Source organism: Callionymus lyra, chromosome 16, assembly GCF_982586985.1.
Source record: "Callionymus lyra chromosome 16, fCalLyr1.hap1.1, whole genome shotgun sequence".
Taxonomy (NCBI): domain Eukaryota; kingdom Metazoa; phylum Chordata; class Actinopteri; order Syngnathiformes; family Callionymidae; genus Callionymus; species Callionymus lyra.
In genome coordinates, this window is record NC_141833.1 from 9,936,479 (window position 1) to 9,964,392 (window position 27,914).

At 37.9% G+C, this 27,914-nt stretch overlaps 1 protein-coding gene across 2 annotated transcripts; it reads left to right on the forward strand.

The window, feature by feature from the left end:
• The first annotated feature begins 506 nt into the window (after positions 1-506).
• LOC148063602 (rap guanine nucleotide exchange factor 4-like) lies at positions 507-26,677 on the forward strand. Of its 2 annotated transcripts, none has more exons than XM_087811501.1 (30): positions 507-620; positions 5,940-6,082; positions 6,447-6,535; positions 8,354-8,500; positions 13,602-13,674; positions 14,565-14,620; positions 15,527-15,633; positions 16,999-17,120; positions 17,737-17,920; positions 17,996-18,080; positions 18,289-18,349; positions 18,441-18,517; positions 18,583-18,729; positions 19,657-19,751; positions 19,822-19,907; positions 19,989-20,067; positions 20,895-21,045; positions 21,104-21,192; positions 21,255-21,282; positions 21,349-21,427; positions 22,097-22,243; positions 22,303-22,400; positions 22,487-22,612; positions 23,565-23,743; positions 23,807-23,897; positions 23,970-24,020; positions 24,184-24,271; positions 24,350-24,414; positions 25,617-25,671; positions 25,756-26,677. In XM_087811501.1, the coding sequence occupies exons 1-30, from the start codon at positions 553-555 to the stop codon at positions 25,881-25,883; spliced, it is 2,994 nt and encodes a 997-aa protein (XP_087667627.1). In that variant the 5' UTR covers positions 507-552; the 3' UTR covers positions 25,884-26,677. The 2 variants fall into 2 exon arrangements, with proteins under 2 accessions (XP_087667627.1, XP_087667628.1); XM_087811502.1 differs by having other exon boundaries at positions 21,352-21,427; positions 25,756-26,676.
• The last annotated feature ends 1,237 nt before the right edge of the window (positions 26,678-27,914 follow it).

A 27,914-nucleotide genomic window follows, 5' to 3' on the forward strand; every position in this document is an offset into this window, starting at 1 on the left:
TTTATACAGAAAAGGGACTCTTAAATATACATTTTCTTTCTAGACATTTTTGTGTTCTACTCAGTTGTACTATTCAAGAGTCACGTGCTAACATAACACAACACAAGGGTTAGGAGTAAATCCTGTGTTTTTATTTTCAAAATAAAATACCTTCCAATTGAACAATTTAGTTATTAATGCAAGTGTTGGTGCAGATAAAACTTTCAACTTTAAGCAAATACAACTTGGATACATAATTGATTTTAGTCGATTAATATCTGTTGAATAAATGATTAAAAAAACACTCGTCTAGACCAGCACCATATCTTATTTACTCCCTCAGGTGCTGCAGTATAAACGCGTGCAGCCCTTCAGTTGCCCTCGTCGATGGTGACGCGCGTCAGTCTCGTGCGTGTCGCGGTGGCAGCAGCAGCATCCGTCAGCGCGTGCACGTGTGCGTGAGTGCGTGCGGCGGCTGGGTTGCGAGGGGAGGGGTCGGCAGCTCTCGTCTATGAACGCCCACCGATCCCCGGGATCCTGGAGCACACACCGGCCGCACGACTCCAGGAGATCATGGTCGCGGCGCAGACGAGCCCGCATCTGTCGCCGTCCAGCGAGTGGATCTGCTGCCTGGACAAGAGGTGCGAGCTGCACATGTTTCTTCTTTCATACTCGAGTGATGTGTGTGTGTGTGTGTGTGTGTGTGTGACTGTGCGTTTTTTTTGTGTGTGTGTTGTTTCCAAGCCTCGCTTCGAAGCATCACTGGTGTTTGTGTTGAATCCACATCTGGTGATGAGAGATGCGTTCACGGTCGTGTGCATGTGTGCGTGCAAAAAAAAAAAAAAAAAAGATGAAAAAAAAAAGGCGTTGGTGGCTTCGAGGATCAATCTCTGCACTGCATCAGATACACCTGAATCCTGGCGTGCGTGGAATGAACCTCAACACAACTGGAATTTCATCAGCAGCATCTGAATTCATTTTTGTATCATCAGTAGGAATGAAACAGCGAGTACACATGTGCAGGATTACACCAAATCTTCATCTACTTTAAGGTTTATCTGGTATTTAGAAGAAAAAAACCCTTTTATTCTGCAACACTTAATACCTCATGTTGCTTATTAGACTAAAACAAAAGGGCAGCTAATTCCTGAAGGTGATACTCTTCACACTAAAAAAACAGCCCTCAGAGGTTTAACACACACATGTGTGCACACACACACACATGTGTGCACACACACCATAATGACTCATGTTGTCGTGAGCGACGGCAGTTCATATATATATCGTCTCGACACCTTAGGACAAGAATCGACTGATGCAAACGCAACTGTATGGCGTTATATAGGTCAGTAGGTTGGGTTTTGCTTGAACTCTTGTGCTACCTCTGGGTCAAACACATTTTTTGGGGACCCCCGGGTCACCTTGACCCAAAGATAACACAAGGGATGATTCCTCATGCATGCAAAAAAAATTGAGTTTTAGTAACGCATTGAATAATTTAAAGATCAATTGGTAAGAAAAATCCATTTTTTTAATGTAGTTTTTTAATGAATATACTAAGTCTTCTATATATTACATTTATATATATTTTTTTAACGTATAATTTTTCTTGTATATTTTCAAACTCCCTAGTTAAACCAATATTGTGATTTTTCAAATCCTAATACTATTGTCTTAAATGTATTTTATCTATAATAATATAACCCTTTTTAAGCATTTGAAACGGAGTAGTAATTGGCTGGGAGGGACATCAGGTGGCAGTAGAGTTCCAAATCTCACTAGTATAACCTGGTAGAAGAGAAAAAGAAAGCGCTGAAGCTCACTCCAGAGAAGACCTGGGTAAAGTTTGCTCTTCCTTAAAGTAAATTAAATCCAATTTGTTCAAATAAAACTATTTTAAAATAAAGGTTTTTTAAATGTATCATATTTGCATGTTTTGTCCAAAGTCATTTGTATTAGTTAAAGTTAAATAAATGGTATTTTAAATTAATACTATTAAAAAAAAAAAGCTAATTTTTAATACCATTTGAGCGTATTGTTTGTCATACAAACTTTTCCGTATCACTTATTTTGGTGTTGCTGCCAGAACATGAACACTTTTGTGTGTTTAAGGTTTGTGGGCTTTAAGTTTCCTGAGCACAGGAAGTGCTTCGCTCATCCCTGCTCGGTTATGAACCTCTTATTGAATCAATAGCCTTCTCTGCAAATGCTCCTGTTGACACTAACAAGTGATGGAGGCCGACGGTGCAGGAGACGGAGACGCATCGATGTACTTCTGTCTACAGATATGTGCTGCGTGAACGAGGCTGATAAGACCGGACTGATAAGTTAATGTCATTGATCTACTGACGACATGTGATTCTTAACAGTCGTTCTCTTTAAATAGAGGCCGTTCATTGATATATTTACTTTAGTGATTTATTCTCCTGTAGCAACATGTTTAGGTTTCAAGAAATGTTAAATTATTCATACATTTTCGTTTGTTTAAGGTGTTTTTAAAAAGCATATGAGGCTGCGGCAATCTATTATTTGTGTATTTTATGGATTATTCCATCCCAAAAATTTAGTAATTTAGAGAGCATGGCAAGTAAGAATTAGAATGTGCAAACTTATTATCTGTAATTGGTTTAATTTTGAACAGACCTGACTTGTGTAGTAGAACTTTCCAGCCATGATTACTTAATCTATTATCTACTATCAAATCTATTATTTGTGTATTTTATGGATTATTGTGTCACAAAAATGTATTAATGTAGAGAATTAGAATGTACACAGACAAAAATACTTAATTTGTTGTTTAATTTTGAACAGACCTGACTTGTGTAGTAGAACATTTTAGCCATGATTTAAAGAGCAATTTATGTGTTGATTTAAGTGTGTCTTAAATAGATGTTGGACTCTATTGTACTCATCTGTATGTGTCTGTTTGTACAAAACTCTATTTTCATTGAAATATTTACTTTAGTAAATGTGATTAAGCTCCGCCCACTTAAAAAACCCTTGTTTTTTTGGAAATTGAACTATGTTTACCATAACCACGCCCACTCTGCTTTGATTGGTCAAGCATTAATGTTTGTCACCGTGTGTCATCAATCCCTGGAAGTCTCCACCTCCATGGGACTCGTTGTATAAACAAAGCAGGAGTGATTACAGCTGGCTGGAGGAGGAGTGAAGCCCATTATTACGTCATAATGGATGGGGGAGAACTTTATAAAGTAACACATTTAAAAACATAATCATGATAAGAGACTTAACATTTGAAACATGTGAGTGAATCAGGAGTGTTATATTTTCATATTAGTTTCCCCTTTTGCTCTTCACAACATTGTCCGGGAGACCCGTCAGTGTGGATTTGACTAAAGTACTGAGAAACCAGTAAGATTTAATATACACAGAGAAAATTTGCAATGATTAAAATGAGACTGAAAACAGCACCTACACTGTTCAGGCACCAGGGGGTGATATAAACACAATCTAAAATCACACAGAGATGGCCTTTAATGTTCAATTATATATGTTGTTAAAGGGCTTGCAGTAAGTAATTTTTATTTGTATAGCGCTTTTCCAGACCAGGGTCACAAAGCGCTTAAACAATCAAAACAATACTTACTTACATACTCATAGAACTGGAGTTACATTCAGGTAACTATGAGATTCATGTCCTATAAGGAAATACACACGTTATTATTCTGTATCTAAAATACATCAAATATGATTTTTAGAAGTCTGCAATTGTTACCGTCACATCTGAACTTTGCGTCAAATTAAACGTGAATTTTTGGAAGTCAATTTAACAGCAACAAAAGCGCCTCATGAAACACAAGTCTACTGAAATCATACGTGTTTGCTGTGATAAGGCTGTCGGTCAGACCAGGAGGCGGAAAGAAGGGAAGGAAGGGAGAGAAAGAGCCTCATTTGTGGTTGAAAACTGAGATGTTTATCCTCACAAAGGGTCACGGGGGTCGAAGTCAGCGAGCAGGAAGATGAGAAGTGAAAGGGGAGGGCGAGGGAAGGTGAAGTGCTCTCGGGTCATATTAAATGGACAAGGACGAGGCGAGGGTGATGCAAGACGCCGAGAGAGAAAGTAACGGGTGAAGATTTTCAGCGAAAGATAAACTCCGGTGGTGATCTTTGTCGACCTCGCTTGTCCGTCCTCATCACACGTCATGTGATCACACCTGTCCGAGCGATCGAGCCGGCCTGTGCCGGTTTGTGATGCTCGGATGCTGCACCGTAGGCTAACGGGCGCCCAGTAGGTAGAAGAAGGAAGGATGAGTCACAGATAAAGAGAGAGAGAGAGATGGGGGGAGAATAGATGTCTGATGCATGCTCTGAGCTCACAGCAGATGTTTGACTGGAAGACGTGATGTGCTCCACTGCCCTTTAGGTCCTGTATCTTTATTTGGATGAGCTCTTTGTGTGGACACTCGTCCGCTCTGGGACACACTTGTGTGTGTGTGTGTGTGTTTGTGTGTGCGTGCGTGTGTGTGTGTGTGTGTCGAGAGGACGTGTTCGCTGCTTGAGTGCTTTAAAATGACGATAATAATCGGAGCATGTTAGCGCTTTGACTCTGTAATGGCAGAAGTCTAAAAGTACCCTTTTTTTCTCCACTTTTCATCGAGCAGGAAAGTGTTTCTGGATTGAGGTCAAATTGAAAGGAGTCGTGAAAAGACTTCACTGTGTGATGGTGTAAGAATGAGTAACGCGCCAAAGAAAAAGTGATTGTAAAGGAATAATTAACGTTTCTAGCAGCTTCTCAACTGCTTGATTTTTTAAAAGTGGATCCACTTAAAAGAGCTAAAACATGCCAATCCAATTTCCCTGTCATATCTAAAGTACATTTAACAAAAATAACATGTTTCATTGAACTTTAATTTGAAATTAAAACGCATGAACATAAACTCAAAACAAAGAGTAAATATTGGAATGAAAACTACCCGACGACTGGACGATCAATAAAATGAGCAAATACATATTTTTGACTCACTGGATTTTGTTGGAAAGAGTAAAAAAAAGTCCTTTGATAAACTAGTTTTTCCCCCCCTGTTCAAAACAAGAGGGGCCACATTTTATACAGTGTCTTTCAGGGGCCATCAAACACAAATAAAATAATAGCCAAATAAAAGTATTAAATCAATATAATATAATAATAATATAAATCAAGCTAAATATACTAAAATTATTGTCGTATTGTATTTTATATATCCTTTATTTAAAAGACAATCTGATGTAAAAGCTCCTTTTTTCCATGTATGTTTTTATATTCGCTTAAAGAGGTGATAAATATTCACAAAAATTACAAAAGACCTAAAACTTTATGGTTATGTTAGGTAGAACTTTATTGATCCCTGTGCACGAATGCTCCTCCCCAGATGCAACACTAATAGACTCAAGGAATCATTCATTCCTCGTGCTATTAGATTGTACAATTCTGAGTTTGGGGGCAGGAGTGAAGCGAAAGTATGATGATGTTCTTATTCTATGTTAGTCTTTGTATCCTTTATCTTTGTTATTTTTCCTTGATCTATGTACTTTATCTTTAGACTTAGATTGTGTCATCTTGTTCTTTATTTATTTATTTGGAAATTGTATTTGATATTTAGAGGAATAGTGGAAATGAATGTAAAATAAAATGATTGTTTCCACATGATCTTCAGCCTCATGAGGGCCACATAAACCCGGTCAAGGGGCCACACTTTATCCAGCTTCGGTTCAACCTGTTTCCCCGTTTTAGTTTAACTATAAATGTTGTGTATACACAACTAATCTTCGTACATACAGGGAGGTGACGTGCTTTATGGAGTTTGACAATTGTTGGGTATATTTAAGAAGCTACATTGTGAAGGAGTCGGCAATGATGAATGAAACACAAAGTTAAAGTTAATAAAAGACTCATAAGCTGATGTTACTTCTGGTTAAGTATTCCATGTTGGTTATTCACAGCTGTGTTGTCTTCTCAGGCCCTCAGAGCGTTCAGGAGAAGATGTCGACATCATTCTGACCAGACTGAGAGAAGTGAAGGCCTTCCACAGATTCCCACCTCCACTTCTGCTGCAGATCTGTGCCTGTGCCTTCTATGAATGCCTGGATAAAGGAATCACATGTACGTCTCCGTCACACCCACACGTGCACTGAAAATAAGCTTTTCTGCTGGATAATCGGGTTAGAGTGACACGCCAATCAACCATGAAAAACATCTTTAAATATATTTTAATCCAAATGTTTATCTGCTAAATCCAAACGATAGCAATTTTTTGATTTGCAATGAGGAATTAAATAAATCACTGACAGTTTGAAGAGACAAGACAATATTTAGATACAAATAAAAATGTTTTATTTATAATTCTTACTCCTTATTGTCCACATCAAGCTGTCATGAGCTCCCCATCTTTCTCTCTCGCTCAAAATAAAAAACTCAGTGATAGTAGTGAAATAGAAATTGTATTGATGAAAATTGTTGTCAACAGTGTTTCGACAAGGAGACATAGGCACGAGCTGGTATGCTGTTCTCTCTGGTTCGCTGGATGTGAAGGTGTCAGAAACTGCCAACCATCAGGTGAGATATTAGTGGGTCATTCTATTATATGTTAGATATATTTTTTAACCTTTTTCCGCATTTTTTCTGTGACGTTGTTTTGAAGAGCAGGTAAATTTATCTTTAGAAGATGTTCCTCATTAATGACAAAATACTTTTTTATTTTAAGAATGAATTGTATCCTGTCATTGTAATTGTACTATTAGAAATAGATTTCCTGTTTAATTTGACATCTACAGAATGTCACACTATTATCACCTGGCTAAGCTAACATGTATACGAATAAAATAAAGAAAATAAATCAGTTTATATTATAAAAATTGTGTTGTTAAAGTTCATCTTCACAGTCCCTACTTAACTACTAGGGGTGTCAGAAAATATTCATACAACGATTCATATAGCATTCCAGATATTCAATAGCACTGTATTGATATTTAAAAAAACAACAACTTTATTTTATTAATCATCTTAAGACGTATCACAACAAAGAATATAAGCAGATCGAAGAAACAAAAACGAAGCAGTTAACTTTGCTCTTCTGTAGAGACGAGAGAAACATTCAGTGTTACGCTAAATTAAAATTTCACTAACTTCAGGACGATCAATGATGACACGAATGCATTTTAACACGTTTAGTTTAGTCTTTACACCGTTAAATGCTTTACTAACCAACCTTTAAATCACGTCTTATCAAGTGTTAATCACAGATGAAATAATTTAAAAACAGATGTATATAAATGAATCAAATATATTTGAATTAAAATAATTTTCATTTCAAAGGTTAAATATATATATATATATATATATATATATATACAGTATATATAAATACAACACGTTATATATGTTAATATTCTGAGAAGCACTTTCCTACAAGTACTTTCACGTTTGATTAAAGAAAGTATTTGCTCATTTATTTTCTGTTAAAGCAAGATAGTATTGTGTTGTTTCTTTAAACAAAAAAAACGTACGTATGTATCGTATCGCCAGATTCTTTCCAGTACACAGCCATATTAACTAGCCAATACATTTTGCTTGCATTAGACCTTGGCTCCGGCAAGGGTTTGGATTATTCTGTTTTAGTTTTAGTCATCTGAAGTTTGCTGCAAAATTGTTGTTTACTTTAATCGCCTTGTTTTCAGTTTCCTGCTTTAGTTTTCTGTCCACAATTGAATGTCTCACTTTCTGAACCGACAAATCTATTCTTTTATCGACGTGTTTAATTTGATAAACTGTGTAATCAGCTTAAATTAATGGAATGAGTGCCATAATGAAAGTACACTTCATATTGACAGATTGTTCATTAGGTTAAATCACTATCATGTTGCATAATAAATGGTATCACTGCAATAAAAAGTCAGAGCGGAAGATTAAAAAGTGTTAAGCGGCTGAAGGCTGAAAAACTCTCCTCTGGGTCTCTGCTGCTGCTGCTGCTCTGCTTGGAGAGTGTGGAAATTGACTTCCATGCTTCTGGGAGAAATGGCAGAATGTTGAAAGAGGATTTGTTCGCCGTGGAAGGAGATAAAAAAAACCCACTTCATTGTCATTTCCTTTCATTCGTGTAGCCCTGAAATGCCACAAGTGGCCTAATTTCTGCTTCTTTAAAATGCCATTTTTTACAGGCCAGTGCTTCCTGCTGCATCCAGGATGTTGGTCAGTGTTTTTGAGGCCAGCGAGCATCCAGCCTGTCTATTAATATCCAGTCCCTGCAGATATTCACGTGCAGTTAAACTGCATTCATTTACATTCATTTCCATATATTGTCCGTCCAGTTTTCATGAAATAACTCTGGTCTGAGTCTGCCGCTGTTCTGACTGGACCTGTGTGTGTGGCGTTCAGGATGCGGTCACCATCTGCACACTGGGCATCGGGACCGCTTTCGGGGAGTCAATCCTGGACAACACACCTCGTCACGCCACCATCGTCAGCAGAGAGACCAGCGAGCTCCTACGGATCGAACAGAGGGAGTTCAAGAGCCTGTGGGAGGTGAGTCAGAAACGCAGTTTATGTTCCGCACACGGCTTGCTTTTGTCGACACTGAACCTCTTTTTTACTTCACCTGCTGCAATGAAATGTAGAAAAATAGATGTGGTTTGTTCAAATGATCTCGTGATAAGAGACTGGTTGAATCTGATTTGGTTTGTAGTTGTATATGTGACCAGAAGAGGGCAATCCTTCCAAGCTGTATCCTTTTCAAATGTTCCAACTGTAACTCCTTTATAATATTTAAAACATGATTAACAAAACTTTATTTAAAACATGTTAAAATACAGGATTTAAAATCATTTATTCAATCTTTGTGAAAGATTTCTTCAACATGTCCTCATTATTTTTGATCTTCTACATGAAAGTCCAATCCTTAAAGGTGATATCCTGAAAGCTCAGGCCTGACGATTCATCTCATGTGTTTAACAAGACGGTTAACTTAAAAATGAAAGTTAATGCTTATTAATGTTAAAGCGATAGTTCAGTCAGTTGTTTGACAGCGAGTCTGGACAGAAATGTATGTCCCTCTAACGGTCGCCACCAGGGCTTACGATTCTTTGTCCTAAAATACACTTAAAAACATCCAAATACCTCCATACTGTCTGTAATGTCCGCCTTGTATTGAAGCTTACTTGAGAAATTGTTCAGACGAAAAATTAGATTAGTCAATATTTGAAGCTTGTTAGTAGCAGATGCACACAGAGAGCTTAAAATAGAAAATGGTTAAGGTAGAGAAACACGGAGAAAATAATGATGAATACAAAATATTTTAATTCATATTTCGTTGAAGTAGTGCCAGTTTCAGTTCTGTTAGTTGAAGTCCCTGGTTACAGTTTTTTATTCATTTGTGTTTCACATACTGGAGTTATAGGCAATTTTTTTAAATTTTATTTTTGTATTCATTCAGTTGCCGTCTTATAAGAGATGTCCACCTCGATAGACTTGTAAATGATTAACACATATATCAAATCATAATCGTTTTAAAAAATCAAAAAAGGTTTAAATGTTTATTTTCTCTTCTCCATGTTAATTTCTGACCAATAAAGTTAATGCGCAGTTGCTGTTGACCAATGAGGTGTGTGTGTTTGGTCATGTGATATGGGAGACTGTAATAAAGTCAACTTTATTGACAACAGCACGCACAAGATTTTATGAATGATGTTAAAAGACATGATGAATTACAACAATTTTATTTGAGTTGCACCTTCACTTTATGGAAACTAGGGGTGTGTATTGGCAAGAATCTGGCAATATGATGCGTATCACGATACAAGAGCAACAATACGATATATTTTCATACTGCATAAACAACAATAACATGTTATTTTGTCATATTTTACTCTGGTGTTGCAGAATTTAGTCGTAACTGCTTTCATTTGTTCTGAAACTAAAATATGTCCAAACATCTGCTTTTAAAAGCTGCTGGAGTCGACTGTATCCTCTCGTACTCAGTCATCGCCCTGATGTCACAGGATTTCATTGTTCCTTTAGCTGTGGAGCAGATAATGGCCGGATGTTGGATTGCAACACAAAAGCGGTGTGATTTATGCATTTATTGTAAATAAAAAGACAAACATCAGTATATTTATTTGACTCTCTACACACTTTATTGAAGGATAAAAAATAAACTATGATATAAAATGATATTTAAAAGCAAACAAATGTAAATGCTGTTGAATATCTACGGTATTGTAAAAAATATATTGGAATTCGTAAGAATATACAAATTTTCTAACACGCGTAGTCGACACTTCCTTTTGCCATCCCACTTCTGACGCCATTAGTCACTGAAAGTGAAGAATACTAATGACCCCAATGGTCCGTCATCTATTAAACGAAAAACATCAATACCAAGGCGGTGGACCTTCCATGTGTTGAGTCTGTTGATAGATTTATAATCCAGTACCAGAAGTATTGTGTAGTATTACGTGCAGGAAGTGAAGACACAGATGCTTCACTGTCTGTGATGGAGTAAGAACGGCTCCTGAGCTCCGGCAGTTACTGGGCCTCCTTGTTGAGGTTGGACCTCTCCGTGGCCTCTCCATTCATGCAGTTCCTCTCCGGGAGGAAGGACCAGAACAACAGTGGCTCCGTTCATTGTCGCCCCGAGGCTGCAAGCGCTGTTCTCTGATCAGATTTTTCTGTTTGTTTGTGTTGAAGAAAGCACGACTACATACACCTGGCTTTAAAATCATGTTGGTGATGATACGAGATAAGATGGTTACTAGCTCATGTGTGTGTTATCTTCTTAGAACTTGTGTGTATCTCTTCTGTCATCTAAGTGCACTCACGCTGCCTCGTCCTATTTCCGGACGGTAGACAAAAAAAGCATAAAACTGTAGCCCGAGGATCTTGATTCGGCTCGTGGTGCGCGGCGAAGATTTATCGGCGTGCGGCGTTCGTAATGAGGCCGTGATGAACGTCTGTTTGATGAAGGGATGAAAGCGGTAAAGCTGCTCCATGAATCCCAGAGAAAAAAACAGAATGAATAAACATGATGTAAATGTAGATTTCGGCTTGTTATTTCCACCGCCTTTGCATCAGAGCGCGGTGCCCACGGTTGTTTGCCTCGACCGCTCGGCTGCTAATGACTCGTCTACTCTAGTGAGTCCTTTTTATTTCCTTATGTACTTTAGCTTTTTTCTTCTCCACCGACTTCCTCTCCTTTCTCCTGTCCGGCCAGGTTGAACTTCCGGCCGCACTTGGCTCCATCTTTACATCGTTCCTTAATCATTCCTCTCTCGTGACTATTCCTGGAGTTGTAACAGAGACAAGTGTCGCCGTGGTAACCTGTGAGCCAAAGCCGTTCGGCTCCTGGCTCGGTGGCTGCAGGAGAAAGAGAGGGAGGCGAGTGTGTGAGAGGGAAAAGAGGAGAGGAATCGTGAAAGGATGGGTGAGCGGGAAGGATGTGCGTGAGGGTTTTGTAGTGGACGGCTCGTTGGGTTTTTGCTCTCGTCGATCTGCAACAGATTAGGTGTCGTCGCAGGTGAGTCTCACTCTTGTGTTAATCTTTGATTTTTTTTACTGCCGTTTGTTTGGAGACACGTTTTTCAAGATTGTTTGCTTGAGTTGCAAAAGACTTAAGGTGTTAATCTCTTTTATGACTACTTTGAAAGTGATATATTTTTTACTTGCTTAAAATATTTCTTTGTGTTTCAAATACCTGTTACATTGTCCATCCATTTTAAAAACATTTGCCTTAATTCTGGTTTGGGCAGATGTGTCCATCAAAAGAAAAAGGAAAAAGTTAAATTTTAATGATGGTTATTTTGAAAGTTTTTTGTTATATATTTGATATATTTTATTCATTAAAAAAAAAAGTTACTTTTTTGGATTATCTACATTCAGCAAATAAACTTACTAAGTCATATTTAGTATTGGGTCTGAAAAATATACTGAGCTTATTAAAAACAAAAAAACTAGATATTAGGGCAGAGCGATTAAATACATTTTCGGTATAATCGCAATATTAAAAATGTATATTTTATTTAATGTTATGTTAATTTCATTTTCGAGCTGCATATAGTCACTTTTCAAAGAACTCTTTAAACCTCCATATGACCGCAACTTGAAACGACACGAGTGATATTATAACACATGAAAAACTTGTGTAATATGATGATAAAAGAACCAGACTATAGTGTTTTCAACACGTTTACATCCTGACGTCGGTTCGTAAATTTGGATTGAGATGCGCGCTGTTGGCTTGTTGGTCATACACCTGTTTGCTAATCCAAAGTTTATTACCTTGTACAATCACACAATTGTGTAAATTACAATATATGTGTATGACAGGAGATGTACTTAAATATGACAGAGTGACTAGAGTAACTGCAATAATGTGCATTAAGAAAAGGCAGAAGTTTTCACTTTTCTTTACTCTGCACTGAAAGTCTATGTGATTTATTATTGACTAATAAATACAAATGTTTACGTCACACTTTAAGGACGTTTTTACACAAGTTTTTAAAGTATTTGCAGTGAATATATTATGTTTGTAATTAAAGTAACTAAATCAAAAGCCAGTAAAATTCAAAAGAATTGAATTTTACTGGCAAGTAAATTATTTATTGTATTAGTGAAAAAATAATTGCATATTTAATTGCAATCGCAATATTTAGGAAAATAATCGCAATTAGATTGTTTTCAATAATCGTTCAGCCCTATATTATATAAGTTGTATAAATAATGTTTGTTTTTTTTAATTAATAGAAAAGACTAAAATGGGGTTCTTGCACAACAATTAAAACATATATGACAGAGGAAACAGGAAGGTATGTATATATATATGCAAACAAAAAAAGAAGTGGTAGAAAATGTCCAGTTTTGCAACCAAAATATCTTTCCTTTGTTGTTTTTTTTTTAAATGGCCCCGAAGAATAATCTTCATGTTGACATTTTGACCAAAAAAGATATCTTTGTTTAATATAAGATAAGTGCTAGAGATGACGGACTAATAAGAATAAAACAGGAAGGATATTAGTTTGGTAAAGATATACAAACACAGATGTATATTGAAATCCCATGATTCCCGTTGGGTAAACCTGAATGATTTTGTTTGGCCCGTGACTTCTAGAAACACTTCCCTGTTCTAGCATAAAGGTCATGGTTTCTGAAGTCCGGATGTTGCTGACCTCTACAGCAGCCTAGACACAATTTAGTGAAGCTATCTTTAGATCTGCTCATACAAGTGTTGTTATATAATATACAACATACATGGCTGTAAGCAGTGAAGGATGTGTGGTCGTGGCCCTGATTCAAGTCTGCTGGTTAAGTGTCGCTAGTCTCTTTGAATAACTAGTCCTCTGCTCAATGTGTCTCCTGCTGTGGAATATCTGCCACAGTTGGTTGGCCAACACTTGGAGATGAATCTTGTTGGACATTGAAGTCGTCAGCCGGGAGTCAAATGTGAGTGTGTGTGTGTGTGTACGAGAAAGATGGTTTACATGCTCAACAACTGTCATTATGTAACACAAGAGGCTTTGTTTTAGGAGGCATTTGTTGCATGTGTGTGACAGTAGCACCGGGAGCCAGAGAGCTGGATAACTGACTGTCCAGATTCATTCTGAATCAACTGACACATGTCTGTGTTTGGCTGCAGAAGTATCGCCAGAGCCTCGCCGGACTTTTGGCTCCTCCTTATGGAGCGATGGAGAGCGGATCCAGCAATGACCGTGAGTGTTTACGTCTTATTGTTATAACCTTGACATGATTCATGTTTGTGTGCATTTAAAATACATTTTAGATTTTTTTTATTGAGAAGCAAGTCTGTTAGACGAGGAGGAGGAAATGCATGAGGAGGAAGTGCATGAAGCAGGAGTATAAGAGGAGGCGGGAAAGGCATAGGAGGATATGCATAAAGAGGAAATGCATGAGAAGGAAATGGATGAGGAGGAAATGCATTTGTAAATGCCAGATAAAGAGTATATGCATGAAGAGGGGTCGAAAGAGGAGGAAATGCATGAGGAGGAAATGCATGAGGAGGAAATGGATGAGGAGGAAGAGCATGAGTAGGATGTGTATGAGGAGGAACTGCATGAAGCAGGAGCAAAAGAGGAGGCGGAAAAAGCATAGGAGGATATGCATAAAGAGGAAATGCATGAGGAGGAAATGCATGAGGAGGAAATGCATGAGGAGGAAGTGCATGAAGCAGGAGCATAAGAGGAGGCGGGAAAAGCATAGGAGGATATGCATAAAGAGGAAATGCATTAGGAGAAAATGGACAAGGAGTAAATGCATTAGAAAGGAATGGATAAAGCGGGAATACAAGAGGGGGAAGTGGAAAAGGAGGAAATACATGAGGACTTATAGAAGAGGAGGAAATGCATGAGGAGGAAATGGACAAGGAGGAAATATATGCTGATTAATAGATGTGGATTTTTATTGTATTTCAAAAGTCCAATGAAATAGGTATTTTCTGGAGATATTCTTAAGACAAACCTGTATTTAGTTTTGTAAATAAATGAAAAAAGGGCATATTCTTAAACTTGTTGACATTCCTCCTCAATCAAATCTGTTGCCTCCTGATGTTCGTTCTTGAGTCATTTTTGTTTTGTCCTTCTAGGACTCACAGAAAAAGACAACTTGAATCTGGACTCTGCCAACAAAACGCACAATAAGGTATATTAACAGTGTTCTGGTGATGCATGTGTTTGTTTTTCTAAATGACTTAAGAGGATGTTTTGTGTTTGTGTTGTGTTAAACTAGCCAGTTACATCACACACCACAAGGATTTGCTCCGTAGCGTCTTTTGTCAAGTGAAGCTGAATTGATTTTTAGTGGCGTCTGTGTTTATTCTGAGCATGAAACAGCTGATGACTCACTCGTGCTTCAGTAGTTATGCTAATGCAGGTTCATTCATTCAGGTAACAGGAAGATCACATCTGCTCAATTAGCAGCTTGGCTTTGTTGTTCAGAGCAGGATCAGTGTCGGCGCTTTTATACACCGAGCCTCGCTGCAGCACTGCAGGTGTGACCTGTTCAATCAGAGGCTGCTGGTGTCACGCATGGTGACGTGTGATGCCAGTGCAAAGTATTTTTCGTCACCTCCCGTTTTTTGTACTTTCTTTTTTTAATTTTCTTAAGTTTTTTTTTCTTATCTCCCCATTTTGTACTGTGTTCCTTGTAAAGTTTTTGGTCGCCTACTCTTATTTTTTACTAAAAAAATTATCTGTGTTTGTAAATTATTTTGTCATCATTGTATTTTGTACTTTTTAATTGTGTATCACTGTCAAGTATTTTTCCTTCCTTTTTTGTACTTTGTTTTAGCACCTTTTTTTGTTACCTCCACTTTTTGCAATTAAAAAAAAAAACTTTTTGAAATTGTGTTTTTTGCAAAGTATTTTAGCTACCATTCATGTTTTGTTTTTTCAAATTGTGTTTCTTTGTAAAGTTTTTGTCACCTCCCCTTTATGTATTGTAGAATATATATATATATATATATATTTTCCTTTGGTGACAAACTCACCTTAAATATTAACATGAAATGAAAAACCCATAAACTAATAATCTTTTTTTTATTTCCAGATACCTTCAGAGAAACTACAGAGAGCTGGGAAAGTCCTGCGTAATGCCATCTTGTCCAGAGCGCCACACATGATCCGGGACAGGAAGTACCACCTCAAAACATACAGGCAGGAAAAACACTTTAATGAAACACAAAATAATGACGTGTAAACATGAAGAAGACACTGCGTCGCCTCCATGAACTGGTCACTTAAACGTGCACCATGAGTAAGAGCTCTGGCCGCAGTAGACTAGTACTGCTGTTGACAAAGCTTGATAACTGGATTAACCTTTTGATTAATTGGATTCCGCTGGCCGTGGCGAACTAATTTGGTTGGTGAGATCCTTAACTGTGAGCAGCGCAGCCTTCAGTGCAGATATTGTTTAGTTACCATCGTAGAAAGATGACGAGCAAGTTTCTTATTGTCACTTTTTTATAACCACAATCTTTACTCTCTTTTCAATGGAGTCAATATCATAACAGCTTCACCTTTTTCTGCTCAGTGAAAAAGGCCAAAGCGTTAGATATTCGGATCATTCTTAAGATAATCCATATGTTATTAAAAAGTTGTTATCATTATTTAACAGTCAGATCTGTTTTTAATTTAACAAAAATGTGAATTAAACAAAAAAAAAAAATACAATTTTACGTAAATGTCAGTTTATTAGTGTAATAAATGTACTTTATTTATTAGAATTCAGTTCACTGCTTTTCCAAACATGGTACTAAATATCAAAGTTAGCTGTGTCTACTATTTTTTACTGTTAGATCCAATCGTGCTGTTGGTGTTAATCAATCAATCAATCTATTAAGTTATTGGCCACATTTATCTCACAACGTGTTCTTGCAGTACATCCTCTTCTACTGCAGGGGGCAATAACGAGCGTGTCCTACATGTCAGCATGAAGCAGTAGAAGAAGACGGCTTGTATAGAGTTAATATTGTTTATAAATGGTCAGAAATGCGTTAAAGGATTTAAAAATAGATGTACTTGATCCACAAATGTGTAACTCAATTTATAAAAGTGTAATTATACATTTACATCTGCAAACTGTGTAAGTTATGTGTGTTTCAGACATATATTCCTTGTGTTTTGAGATTTCTGCCTTTTTATTCATAATTAAAATGATCCAAATGCAGTTTATCAGTTGTAAACCTAGGTAGGGCGTCTGCAGATCATGATACAGATACAGTTGTAAATCTTTTCTAAAACAATAATAAGGCCAAAAAGTCTGTCTTTTTCTTCTGCTTCTTGCTGATATGTTAATGCTCGTTAATGCCCCCTGCTGTGTCAGAGGAAGTACTGCAAGTGCTTCTTATGTCAAGAATGAGGCCAATTTGTTGAGTAGCCCAGACGTCGATCACAACTGAGTTAGTGTAGGTTATTTAAATTAAGATTTATAAATATAAGACGTGTTTAGTTTAACATTAATGTTGTCATAAATGAGTATACACATGACTCACTCACTGACGTCAACATGGTGTGTTGCAGACAATGCTGCGTCGGCACAGAGCTGGTGGACTGGCTGGTGCTGCAGAGCGCTTGTGTTCTCACTCGCTCTCATGCTGTCGGGATGTGGCAGGCGCTGCTGGAGGAGGGCGGGCTCAACCACGGTACCTACAACTCCACATGTCACTCAAAGAATGTCTTCGAAATCACCAAAATTGCCTCAATACTGTTCATCTTGACGTAGTCGCCTCATGTTCTTTCAAAGATTTGCAGAAAAAAACAACATCCAACCGTCTTTTTACATCATCTTCTAATCTTGATGGTTGGTTTATTTATTGTAGGACCCTCACCAGTGTGAAGTGAAGTGTAGCTTCATGTTTTAACTGTATTTCTTTCATTTTAAAATTAACTTAGACGTATCAAAACTCATTTTAAATAACTATATTTCATTTTGATCTTTTTTTTCCACACACATATGAATATTTTAAACTCTATTTTTCATTCCTCTTTCATTGGAAACATGAGCTTCTTCTTTACATAATCAGTTCGACAGACCCTCATGACAGTCCTAGTGTGTAATGTGACCTCTTTTGCAAATCAAAGACACAGTTTAAATCCATCTGCCACACTTCAAATGAAAGAAAGATGAGGTGGGAAAGGATGTAAGAAAAACGATGATGCTCGTTATATTTATCCAGTAATGTTGTTTTTTTTTCTAATGAAATCCACACATAGTTGTGCTTGTCAATCACTATCCTCCATCTTGACCTCCTCACACAGTCGACCAGGAGTTGGGTTTCCAGGACAAATATCTGTTCTACCGTTTCCTCGACGACGAGGAGGAGGACACGCCGCTGCCCAGCGAGGAGGAGAAGCGGGAGAGCGAGGAAGAGCTTCCCGAGACCATCCTCTTCCTCGCTCAGATCGGGCCCGACGCCCTCCTGCGCATGATCCTCAGGAAATCGTGGGTGAACTTTGACCCTGAGCTGCTAAAGAAAAAAACATCGTAATCCTCGCCTTTGTGTTTTTCCGTCCTCAGACCCGGCCAGAGGACGGGGGATGACCTGGAGATCATCTACGACGAGTTGCTTCACATCAAGGCCTTAGCTCACCTATCGCACACTGTGAGTCAAGAGCGCCACCCACTGGTTGGAAAGGGAATCTCAGTTAGAGCAGTTTCTATCCATGTCTTTTCAAATATCTCTTATTATTAAATCAAACTCTCCTCTAAATTCAGCTAATTGTTAATATTATTAAAAAATAGAATGATTTATTGACAAATTTTCTGTCTCAATAATAATGATCATCACCTTCACTTCCTCCCCTGTGAAGGTCAAAAGAGAACTGGCGAGTGTTGTGATCTTCGAGTCTCACGCGAAAGCAGGAACAGTGTGTAAGTCCACACTTTTAATTCTCAGCTTCTTTTTTAATTCTCAGCTTCTCATCTTAATTCAAAACTCGATTTGTGGCGTTTCTATCTCCAGTGTTCAACCAGGGAGAGGAAGGAACGTCCTGGTACATCATCCAGAAAGGTTCCGTCAACGTGGTCATCTATGGAAAGGTGTGTTTTACTACATGTTCTTAAGTGATAGTTTGACTGATGTTCTTCTCGTACACTTGTTTCAGGGAGTGGTCTGTACGCTGCACGAGGGCGACGACTTTGGGAAACTGGCCTTGGTGACGGACTCGCCTCGCGCCGCCTCCATCGTCCTGAGAGAAGACAACTGTCACTTCCTTCGCGTGGACAAGGAGGACTTCAACAGGATACTCAGGGTAGGACAAAAACAACCAAAACATTATGACCACTTAGTACAGACCCAAGTAAAGTTGCCTTTTAATGCCACCTGCAGAGATCAGTCTAAAACTATCAAGGTTTCTCATGTGGTCCATTATTGTTTATTTTAATTACTTCCTTGATGTACATCTGTTTTTCTCCACACGTTATTTACTGTTCACTAGAAAATATGTTATTTAACTCTTAATAAATTGTAAAAAAAAACAAAAAAAACAAGAAAAGGATTTTTTATTGAATAATAAAGTTGTTTTTTTTACTTTAAATTGTATATGTTTTCACAATAACAAAACGGTAACAAAAAATCCTATATTTTGCCATTTTTATAATTGTTTGTCTTTAGATAAATATGTATAATAATAACTTTTTTTTCTGTCACCCACAATCATATTACATCATAACTGATTATTAAGATTGAAAAAAAACACCAGACTTCTACACTTCTCATAAGATGCAGTGGTGAAGGTCGTTCATTTTGACTCAGAAGATTCAAGATTCAAAGATTCAAAGTGTTTATTGTCATATACATCGAGAAACACGTTTCCCTATGCAATGAAATTCTTTCTTTGCCGTCCCTCCACAAATATCGGCGTAACAAAAAAAAAAAAAAATATATATACATAGTCAAAAAGTCAAGATAAAATAATAAAAATAAAAAATAAAAAATAATAATAATAATAATATAAGAAAGGGAGGGGAACTGTACATGAGATGGATTTAAAGTGACAACAGTGCAGTGTTCAGCTGTGTTCAGCTGTGTTCAGCTGTAGAAGCAACAGAGAAGATACCACAAACACATTTGTTTTCCATCTCTCGGGTCACCTTGTCCCTAAGATAACGCAAGGGTTCTTTTTTTAATTTTAGAACCAAGATATGAATCTGAGATTTTCTTCTGTCCTTCATTTCAGGACGTCGAAGCGAACACAGTCCGTCTAAAAGAACACGAACAGGCTGTGCTGGTGTTGGAGAAAAGTCCTCGAGCCTCCAGTTTGGGAAGCATCAAGTAAGTTTCTTAGTTCAATTATAAACTGTAATTTTAATTTTGAGACAACCCTGGAATATTTCTTTCCCAGGTACACTGTGATATCGGGAACACCAGAGAAGATACTGGAGCACTTCTTAGAAACCATGAGGATGGACATTCATCACAGCGAACCAGGTCAGTCCCTCAGAGAAACTAGTTCATGGTTAAAACTTGATGATAAAATGTTGTGATTTTAAACTTGTTTTCCTTCGTCAGATCCTGCCGTGGATGATTTCGTGCTCATGCACTGTGTCTTCATGCCCAACAGCCAACTGTGCTCTCTGCTCATGGCACAATATCCTTCACCAGCGTTTGACAATAACATTTTATTCACAAACTGACCTTGAGATGAAATAAATATTTAACATTTTTACTAGTTTATTGGTCATTCTGAGTTAGTGTCTTGGCGTGTCACGGGTCACTGGCTAATGTTACTTCACAGGTAGTCATTACGAAGAGAACCTAAAGTTATATCAATTGTTTTCTTCTCACTGTGGGGCCCGATAACCAATTCATCATGGGCCGGTAACGGTACCTTAACCAGGGTTTTGGTACCACTGCTCTACTTTATAAGTTAAACCTTTATGTCAAATTACAGGTTTGCAATATATAAAGATTCCATCTAATGTGAACAGAGATATGTGTGGAGATTCGTCTGTGTCAAACAAATTGAGTTGGTTCAGAATGAGTTCACTGAGAGGGAGTGAGATGATAAAGGCTGAGTTGTGTTGAAAATTTTAATTGGAGCATCTTTAAGTCATTTTTATTCTAAAAAGGATTCTTGATCAAATACATGATTAAAGCAATAATATATAAAGTTTAAATTTTACACCAGGATTGATTTTTTGTTATTGTTAAAATAATTTAAAGATTAGTTTTAGGAACCTGATCTTCTTATACATGATTAAAACATTTTTTTTTAAAGTTACGCTTTTATTACACAGTCAAAACAAGTGATGAATAACTGCTAATGATCATTTATCATGTATATACTGTATAGCTGTGGTAGTAAAAGAGTTTCAAGTGCTGGTCTAGTGAACATAAAGTAAGTAGGTCAAGAATGTGCCGCTACAAAAAGTGGTCCTTTCTATTAAAAAAAAAAATCTTTAACCACCTCTGCACTTACCACACTTCCTCGCCGCCGGGCTCTGAGCAGGAGAGGCTGGAGTACGCTCTCAACAGTAAGAGGCGAGCGCTGATCCTGGCGCTGCGCTGGGCCAACACACACACTTACCTCCTCCAGGAAGACCCCGCGGCCATTACTTTTCTCGAGGTGAGGCTTTAAATCCACCGTGAGATTCCAGACAAACATCTGCTCCGTGTGTCTGCAGGAGTTGTACGGCAGCGTGTCGAATGACTCGAGGGTGCTCCGGGCCCTGAAGGACTTGGTCCCTGACCTCGAGAAAGTGGTGAAGCTACAGTGAGTTCACATTTAACTTTGAAAAAAAAGTGTTGTGTTTAAAATGAGTCTTTTTTTCACAGTTCGGAGGAGGTCAAGTCTTCCAAAAAGGTATGTTTCTGTATGTGGGTGTAAGTATGAGGGTCTCCACTCGTGTTGAATGTCATGTGACTTTAGCAGAAAACGCTGATTCGGCAGTTCAGCAATGGCGAGGAGAGATTGCAAAAGAAACAACCGATTCGGAATCAAGATGACAGTAAGTGGAACTTGTGTGTTTGTGCTGTGTCTCAAATCGCATACTTCTCTTAGTATACTAGAAGTTAGTATGCATCGGGATAGTGTGCATACTAACTAGTACGCAAATTCTCCACAGATGGTATGTCTCAAATCAAACACTGCAGCTACGCACTAACAGGAAGTGACGCGACAGCTTCTTCTTCTACTACTATTTAACGATGGTTGCAACCAGCTGTAGGAACGCTATCGACACCTGCTGGCAGCACGTTTTGCAAGTTTGGAAAAAGAAATAAAAGAAAAATTATGAGAATCGAAATATTTGCGAGATATTTAAGCTGGTATCAGCACCGAAGACATGTCATCCTCCTACTGCTGCGGAAAATACACCTGTAAGTATATGCATATATATGCATATATGTATGACGTAACTTCCGTTTAAAACGTCACTAAGATGGCGGCCGTTTAGGGTGGTTAGTGTCCATCGAACCGTACTCAGTTTTGTGGGTGTTTTAGTACGACACTTCAGTGTGCATGGCGCACTAAATTTCGCATACCAAGAATTAAGGCGCACTTACGCACTAAAAATACTAACTTTGAGTACGCTAGTATGCGATTTGAGACACAGCATTGGATTAAAACAAATATATATTTTTGTGGGGTTCGCACCTGTCACATCTACTCTTCACAGTCCTGCTCAAGGTGTACTGCGGCGACCACACGTACACGACCATCCGTGTGGCCGTGGCGGCGACGGGGCGCGAAGTGATCAGCGCCGTGGCCGACAAACTGGGATCCACCGAGGAGCTGCTGCTGGTTCACCTGAGCTCGGCTGCAGGTAGATCCACGTGTTCCGAGTCGAAATGGTGGATTTCGACTGAACTTGTTTGTTTTCAGACAAACAAATCCAGAAGCTCAACGACGTGTCAGTGTTCTCGACCGTGGGCATCAACGGACGTCTGTTCGTGAGTCCTCGCGAGCAGCTCAGCAGCCTGGTGAGCGTCCTCGCCTCCAACACTCATCACTTCTCATGGTGCATTTACTGAAAAAAAAAAAGATTGTGTTCATTGTGTGTTTTTAGGCTCCTCTTCCTGACCAGGAGGGACCGTCTGCAGGCTCCATGTCCACCTTCGAGCTGATGAGCTCCAAAGATCTCGCTTATCAAATGACCATGTTTGACTGGGAGCTTTTCAGCTGTGTGCACCAGGTGACAATCTACCGCAATAACATGTTTTCCTCAATTTTATTTGATTAACAGCTGGAAATATTCACCAAAAACCATGGCGGACAGAAGTTTCCTTTTGCACTGAAGCTTAAATGTTGCTTTCAGATTTTTCTTTAAAGTTTTTATGTGTCCATTATAGAGATAAAAGAAAAGTTCTCAGTTTTATCTTGACCTTTAAAGTATATACTTTATTGAATATTGTTTCGATTGTTTAAGCCCTTTGTGACCCTGATCTGGAAAAGCGCTATATAAATAAAAATTACTTACTTACTTACAAAATTAAACACTGGAAAAATTGATTAAATGCTAATGTTGTAGTACTTTGACACACACAATTATTGTCATTAAAACCATTCATCAAGTATATATTCGATGTGAGTAGAGTAAGAGTAAAACCTAAAAAATTCAAAACAAAACGCAGAATATTTGATTAAATAGCTATCGTTGATGCAATTACCTTAGTAGGACAGCAGGTGGCGGTAGCGTCAAGAATCTCTGAACAAACGAGCAAGAACGGTGGGGAAGCAGCTTATACGTTTATAGTTTTATCAACATATACAATTGATGTTTATTATTTCTATAATAGTAGTTTATTGTGCGGTTTGTTAGTAGTTTGGTATTTTATTTTATTATTTGTAAGTAAGTAATTTGTATTTATATAGTGCTTTTCCAAACCAGGGTCACAAAGCGCTTAAACAATCAAAACAATATTCAATAAAGTATATACTTTAAAGATCAAGATAAAACTTGTATCATTTTACTAGTTGCTTAATGGTTTTAATATTCATGTTTTATTTAATTTTTAAAAATAAAAACCTGAAAAGTTAGAACGTTAAATAGTCATCTGGTGATGTCTATGAGAAAATGTATTTTTTAAGAAAAAAAGTTAATAAGTAATTGACATCTGTACTCCTGCTGTGTCTGTCTTGACCAGGACGAGCTTCTCTTCCACACGTTCGGTCGACAGAACTTCAGGAAAACCACGGCCAACCTGGACCTGTTCCTGCGGAGGTTCAACCAGGTGCAGCTGTGGGTGGTGACGGAGGTGTGTCTGTGCTCGCAGCTCAGCAAGAGGGTGCAGCTGCTCAAGAAGTTCATCAAGATCGCAGCACAGTGAGCGACGCCGACGAGAGGATCAGAAATATTCTGTATTGATTCTCATTCGTCTTCCTTCAGCTGCCGAGAGTTCAGGAACTTGAATTCCTTCTTCGCCATCATCATGGGGATGAGCAACCCTGCCGTCAGCAGACTGAGCCAGACTTGGGAGGTGATACAAAGTTTGAAAATAAACTAATCTTTATCATGATAATGACAAACAAAACATCTGTTTTACTCGTAGAAACTTCCCACCAAATTCAAGAAGTTTTACGCCGAGTTCGAAAGCATGATGGTGAGTTTGAAGGATGTATTTTAATGATCATAACCAACTAACTCAATAGTTATTTTAGTTTAAACTGACTTTTTTCCAATTTCACTCTAAAGAAAATGCTTTGAATACTTGATTTAAATATATTTTGTTTAACTAAATGATCAATTTTCTTGTTCTACTTAAGGATCCGTCCAGGAATCATCGCTCGTACAGACTCACAGTCACAAAACTCGAACCTCCCATCATCCCCTTTATGCCTCTTCTTCTCAAAGGTATTGCTTTCCTAACACACACACACACACACACCTCAAAAACTATTTTCCAACAAAAACGTTCTTTTCTCTTCCTAGATATGACGTTTACACACGAGGGAAACAAAACGGTCGTCGACAACATGGTCAACTTTGAGAAAATGGTGAGATATTTATTATATTTTATCCTCTTTTAAATTTATAGAATGTCAAGTTATGTATTTCAGGGTTGATTCTTGATTTTAGGCAACACATTTCTTTCATTTAATAATCAGTAATTTTGGTGTTTTTGATCGTGAACTCTTAGTTACCGTACTATTGTATACCACAGTCATAATATTGAACAAGTGAATGACTACTTTATAATGATTAATGCCAATAAAAATGTTTATTATGGTTGATGCGTAATCTAAGAATTACGTCGAGCAGTTATTTTCAAAGTGAGCCACCAGGGGGCGCTAGGGGAGCCTCAGAAAAATCGAGGGAACAACAAAAATGAATATTATCCATAATATAATAAAATGTGATATTATATACATTTGAAATATATACACTTACTTTCAGATCTATTCATGGTCAGACTCCTCCTTACATCAGTGATCTGATCCAGCCTTACACCCCAGCTCGGGCTCTGAGGTCTGTGGATCAGAATCTACTGATGGTTCCTGAACACGGTTCAGGACCAGAGGAGAGAAATCCTTCCAGACTGTTGCTCCTAAGCTTTGGAACGATCTTCATCTCTCTCTGTGTTTGATGATCTACTGACTCCTTCAAGAAACATCTTAAGATTAAGTTTTTATTTGTTCAGGATTTTCCATGATTTTCTAGAACTCCTGTTGTCTTATCAGTGTTATCTTGACCTTTAAATTATATACTTTATTGAATATTGTTTAAGCGCTTTGTGACCCTGGTCTGGAAAAGTGCTATACAAATAAAAATGACTTACTTACTTACTTACATAGTACTGAAAATACATTTGTTAAAGTGTGAAATTAGTTTGGACTCCACTTTACATTTCCCCTTGCTCAACAAATAATGAACATTTAAAAGTACATAAAATTGGAAAATACAATTTAAAAGTTTGTTAATGTGTTTTTGAAGCACTTGTTAAGGCAAAGAGGGTCTCCTGCCATAGGCTTAGGTGTTTGAGGGGCCTTGACATGGGAAAAGTTGCTGAAGCTGCTGATTAAATGGCGCCATCTGGCGGTTCAGATCGGTTCTGCTCCCCATGTTTTATTTTGCTCAAAAGTAAAATGCATGTATTGTCTTAATATTTGTTTTAATATATCGTCATTAACGTGAAAATGTTTATCATTTTCAATTTTTTATTTTATTTTAATATTTTGTTTATATTTGACTTCCTCAGCGCATCATCGCAAACACAATTCGACAAGTGCGACACTGCAGAAGTCAACCTTTCAGTGAGTCCCTGCACGATGACCCTCACCACCCGCCTCCGCCCTCCCACTGAGTTATCTGTGTGTGTGTGTGTGTGTGTGTTCCAGACCCTGACATTTGCCAGCCCAACAAGAACCAGGCGGAGGTGCGCGGCTACGTCAGGAAGCTCTGTGTGGTCGACAACCAGAGGGCGCTGACTCAGCTCTCCTACAGGCTGGAACCTCGACGGACATGAACCCCCCGCCTCCCAACCCCCCCTGGAAATCTTCCACCGCCATCGCCTTCGCCATGAAAACACACACACGAGTGTAGATGTGGGACACGCGTTAAAATCGGTAGCAAAAACAAGACGAATCACTGACACTGTGCCATTAATCTACCTGGAGCCAACAGTCCCGACTGTTGCTTAGAACTTGAATCTGTGTCTTGCATGACGACGCCTCATGTGTGTGTTCTATACAGTGGAGTCCATCTTAAGTGTCCTGCAGCCTGGTGATGAGCGCCTTCATGCCTGTAAACCTCTACTCTCCAGCAGGGGGCGACGATGGCGAGGAGCCCCTGGACTGTGTGGAAGTACGTGTTCCTCGCTGGTTTCCGCAGATTCGTGATCAAGTCTTTGACGTAGAGTTGATGTTCGTTATAGCTGAATATTGTTATCTACTCTTTCAAAAGCTGCTTCTCAGTGTTTGTCGGTTCAATTCCCCCGACTGGTGTCACACACACACACACACAAGTGTTTGGATTTTGTAATCTGAGTATGATGTTTGTTTTCAATCTGCAGTAGGTCTTGAGATTATCATTCATTTTGGATGCTGGCGACGCTTGGTAGGATCTGTTCTGAGGTCAGTTGTATCCGCGGGTTTGTCCTTTTAGTTGTTGGCTGTGAGAAGTGTTTGGACGTGGCTGGTCAGAAAAGTATTTTTTTCCTGTCAAAATCGTGGTGGTCGGTCCTTGTTTTTTGATTTAATACGAGTGATTTATTTGATCTCAGGAGCTTTCAGTGTGTTGCCGTGTGTCGAGCAGCTGTATATTTGTGTGTGTTTTGCTTTTTAAATAAAAACGATTGATTCACAAGGTCCTGTCCATGATGGGTTTGCATCGTCTTCTCTTTTCTCATTAATGGTCAAAAACTGAAGTTTGTTTTTTAATGTTGAGTTGAATCTTTTCTACTTGACTCCAAGAAATCTGTTTATCTTAACTATTTAAATCACATTTGATGTTATGATTTATATTCCTTAAGCATCAAATAAAGGGCCGCATCATATCATCCCACGGACTGTAAATCGCCCACGAGCCACGTGTGAATACAATTAAATAACTTTATGTCAAAATAATCTCATCAGTTAACGTCATGTTATCTTTTTCAGGAGGAAACTGGAGTACCCAGAGAAACTATGCATACAATCTTGGCATGAAAACATCCAAATGTAAAGTCAGTTTCTTTAACGTCTCTTTTTCCTTTGCATTTGTTCCTTGATTGAGGATGGAGCTGTGCAGAGAACCATGTTAACTTTACATATCAACTGAATTATTTATCTTTTTTTAATTCTTTGATTAAAATCACTCTCTTCTTAACATCCGTAGATCTCCGTGTATCTGCTTCACAACTAAAATATGGATAAATTTGTCTTTACACGGGAAGTCAACTTATAATTACTTTCATTGTTATTTTTAATATTGCTTTACTAATATTAAAATAATTACACTTCAATTTCTGTCAGGTCACTCTTGTCATAATGTGTTCCCTTTAAACTTACACACAAATGTTACTGTAATACACATGTTTTTCATTATGTACACTCATTCTGTTGTGGAATTTTGGAAGAATTAATTTTTTTAAATAGTGGCTTTACAAGCCTTATTCTCACTAAAATGTGTTTACACGCTACAACCCCGGTGCTACGAGTGACCCTAAATATGGATAAAAGTTCAAAATTTAAGAAATAAAAATAAAGCTGCCAAAAGCCAAAAACTGTAAAAAATTAATTCAACCACAAGTGAATTTGGGTTATAAAAATATTGTATTAAATATCTTTAATTTGGATTATTGTTCAAGCTTTTTCATATACATACGAAGATTTAGGCACAACATGTAAATACGATATACATTTATTCATAATATATATTGTAAAAATGCATTAGTTGTTTAAATAAACTGGGAAAGAAAATACAAAAAAAAAGTACATTGGTTTACACTATAGAGGGCCACATAAATACAATCTTCAAACATTGTCATTAATTGATTAATTAATTCAGTTAGCACTTA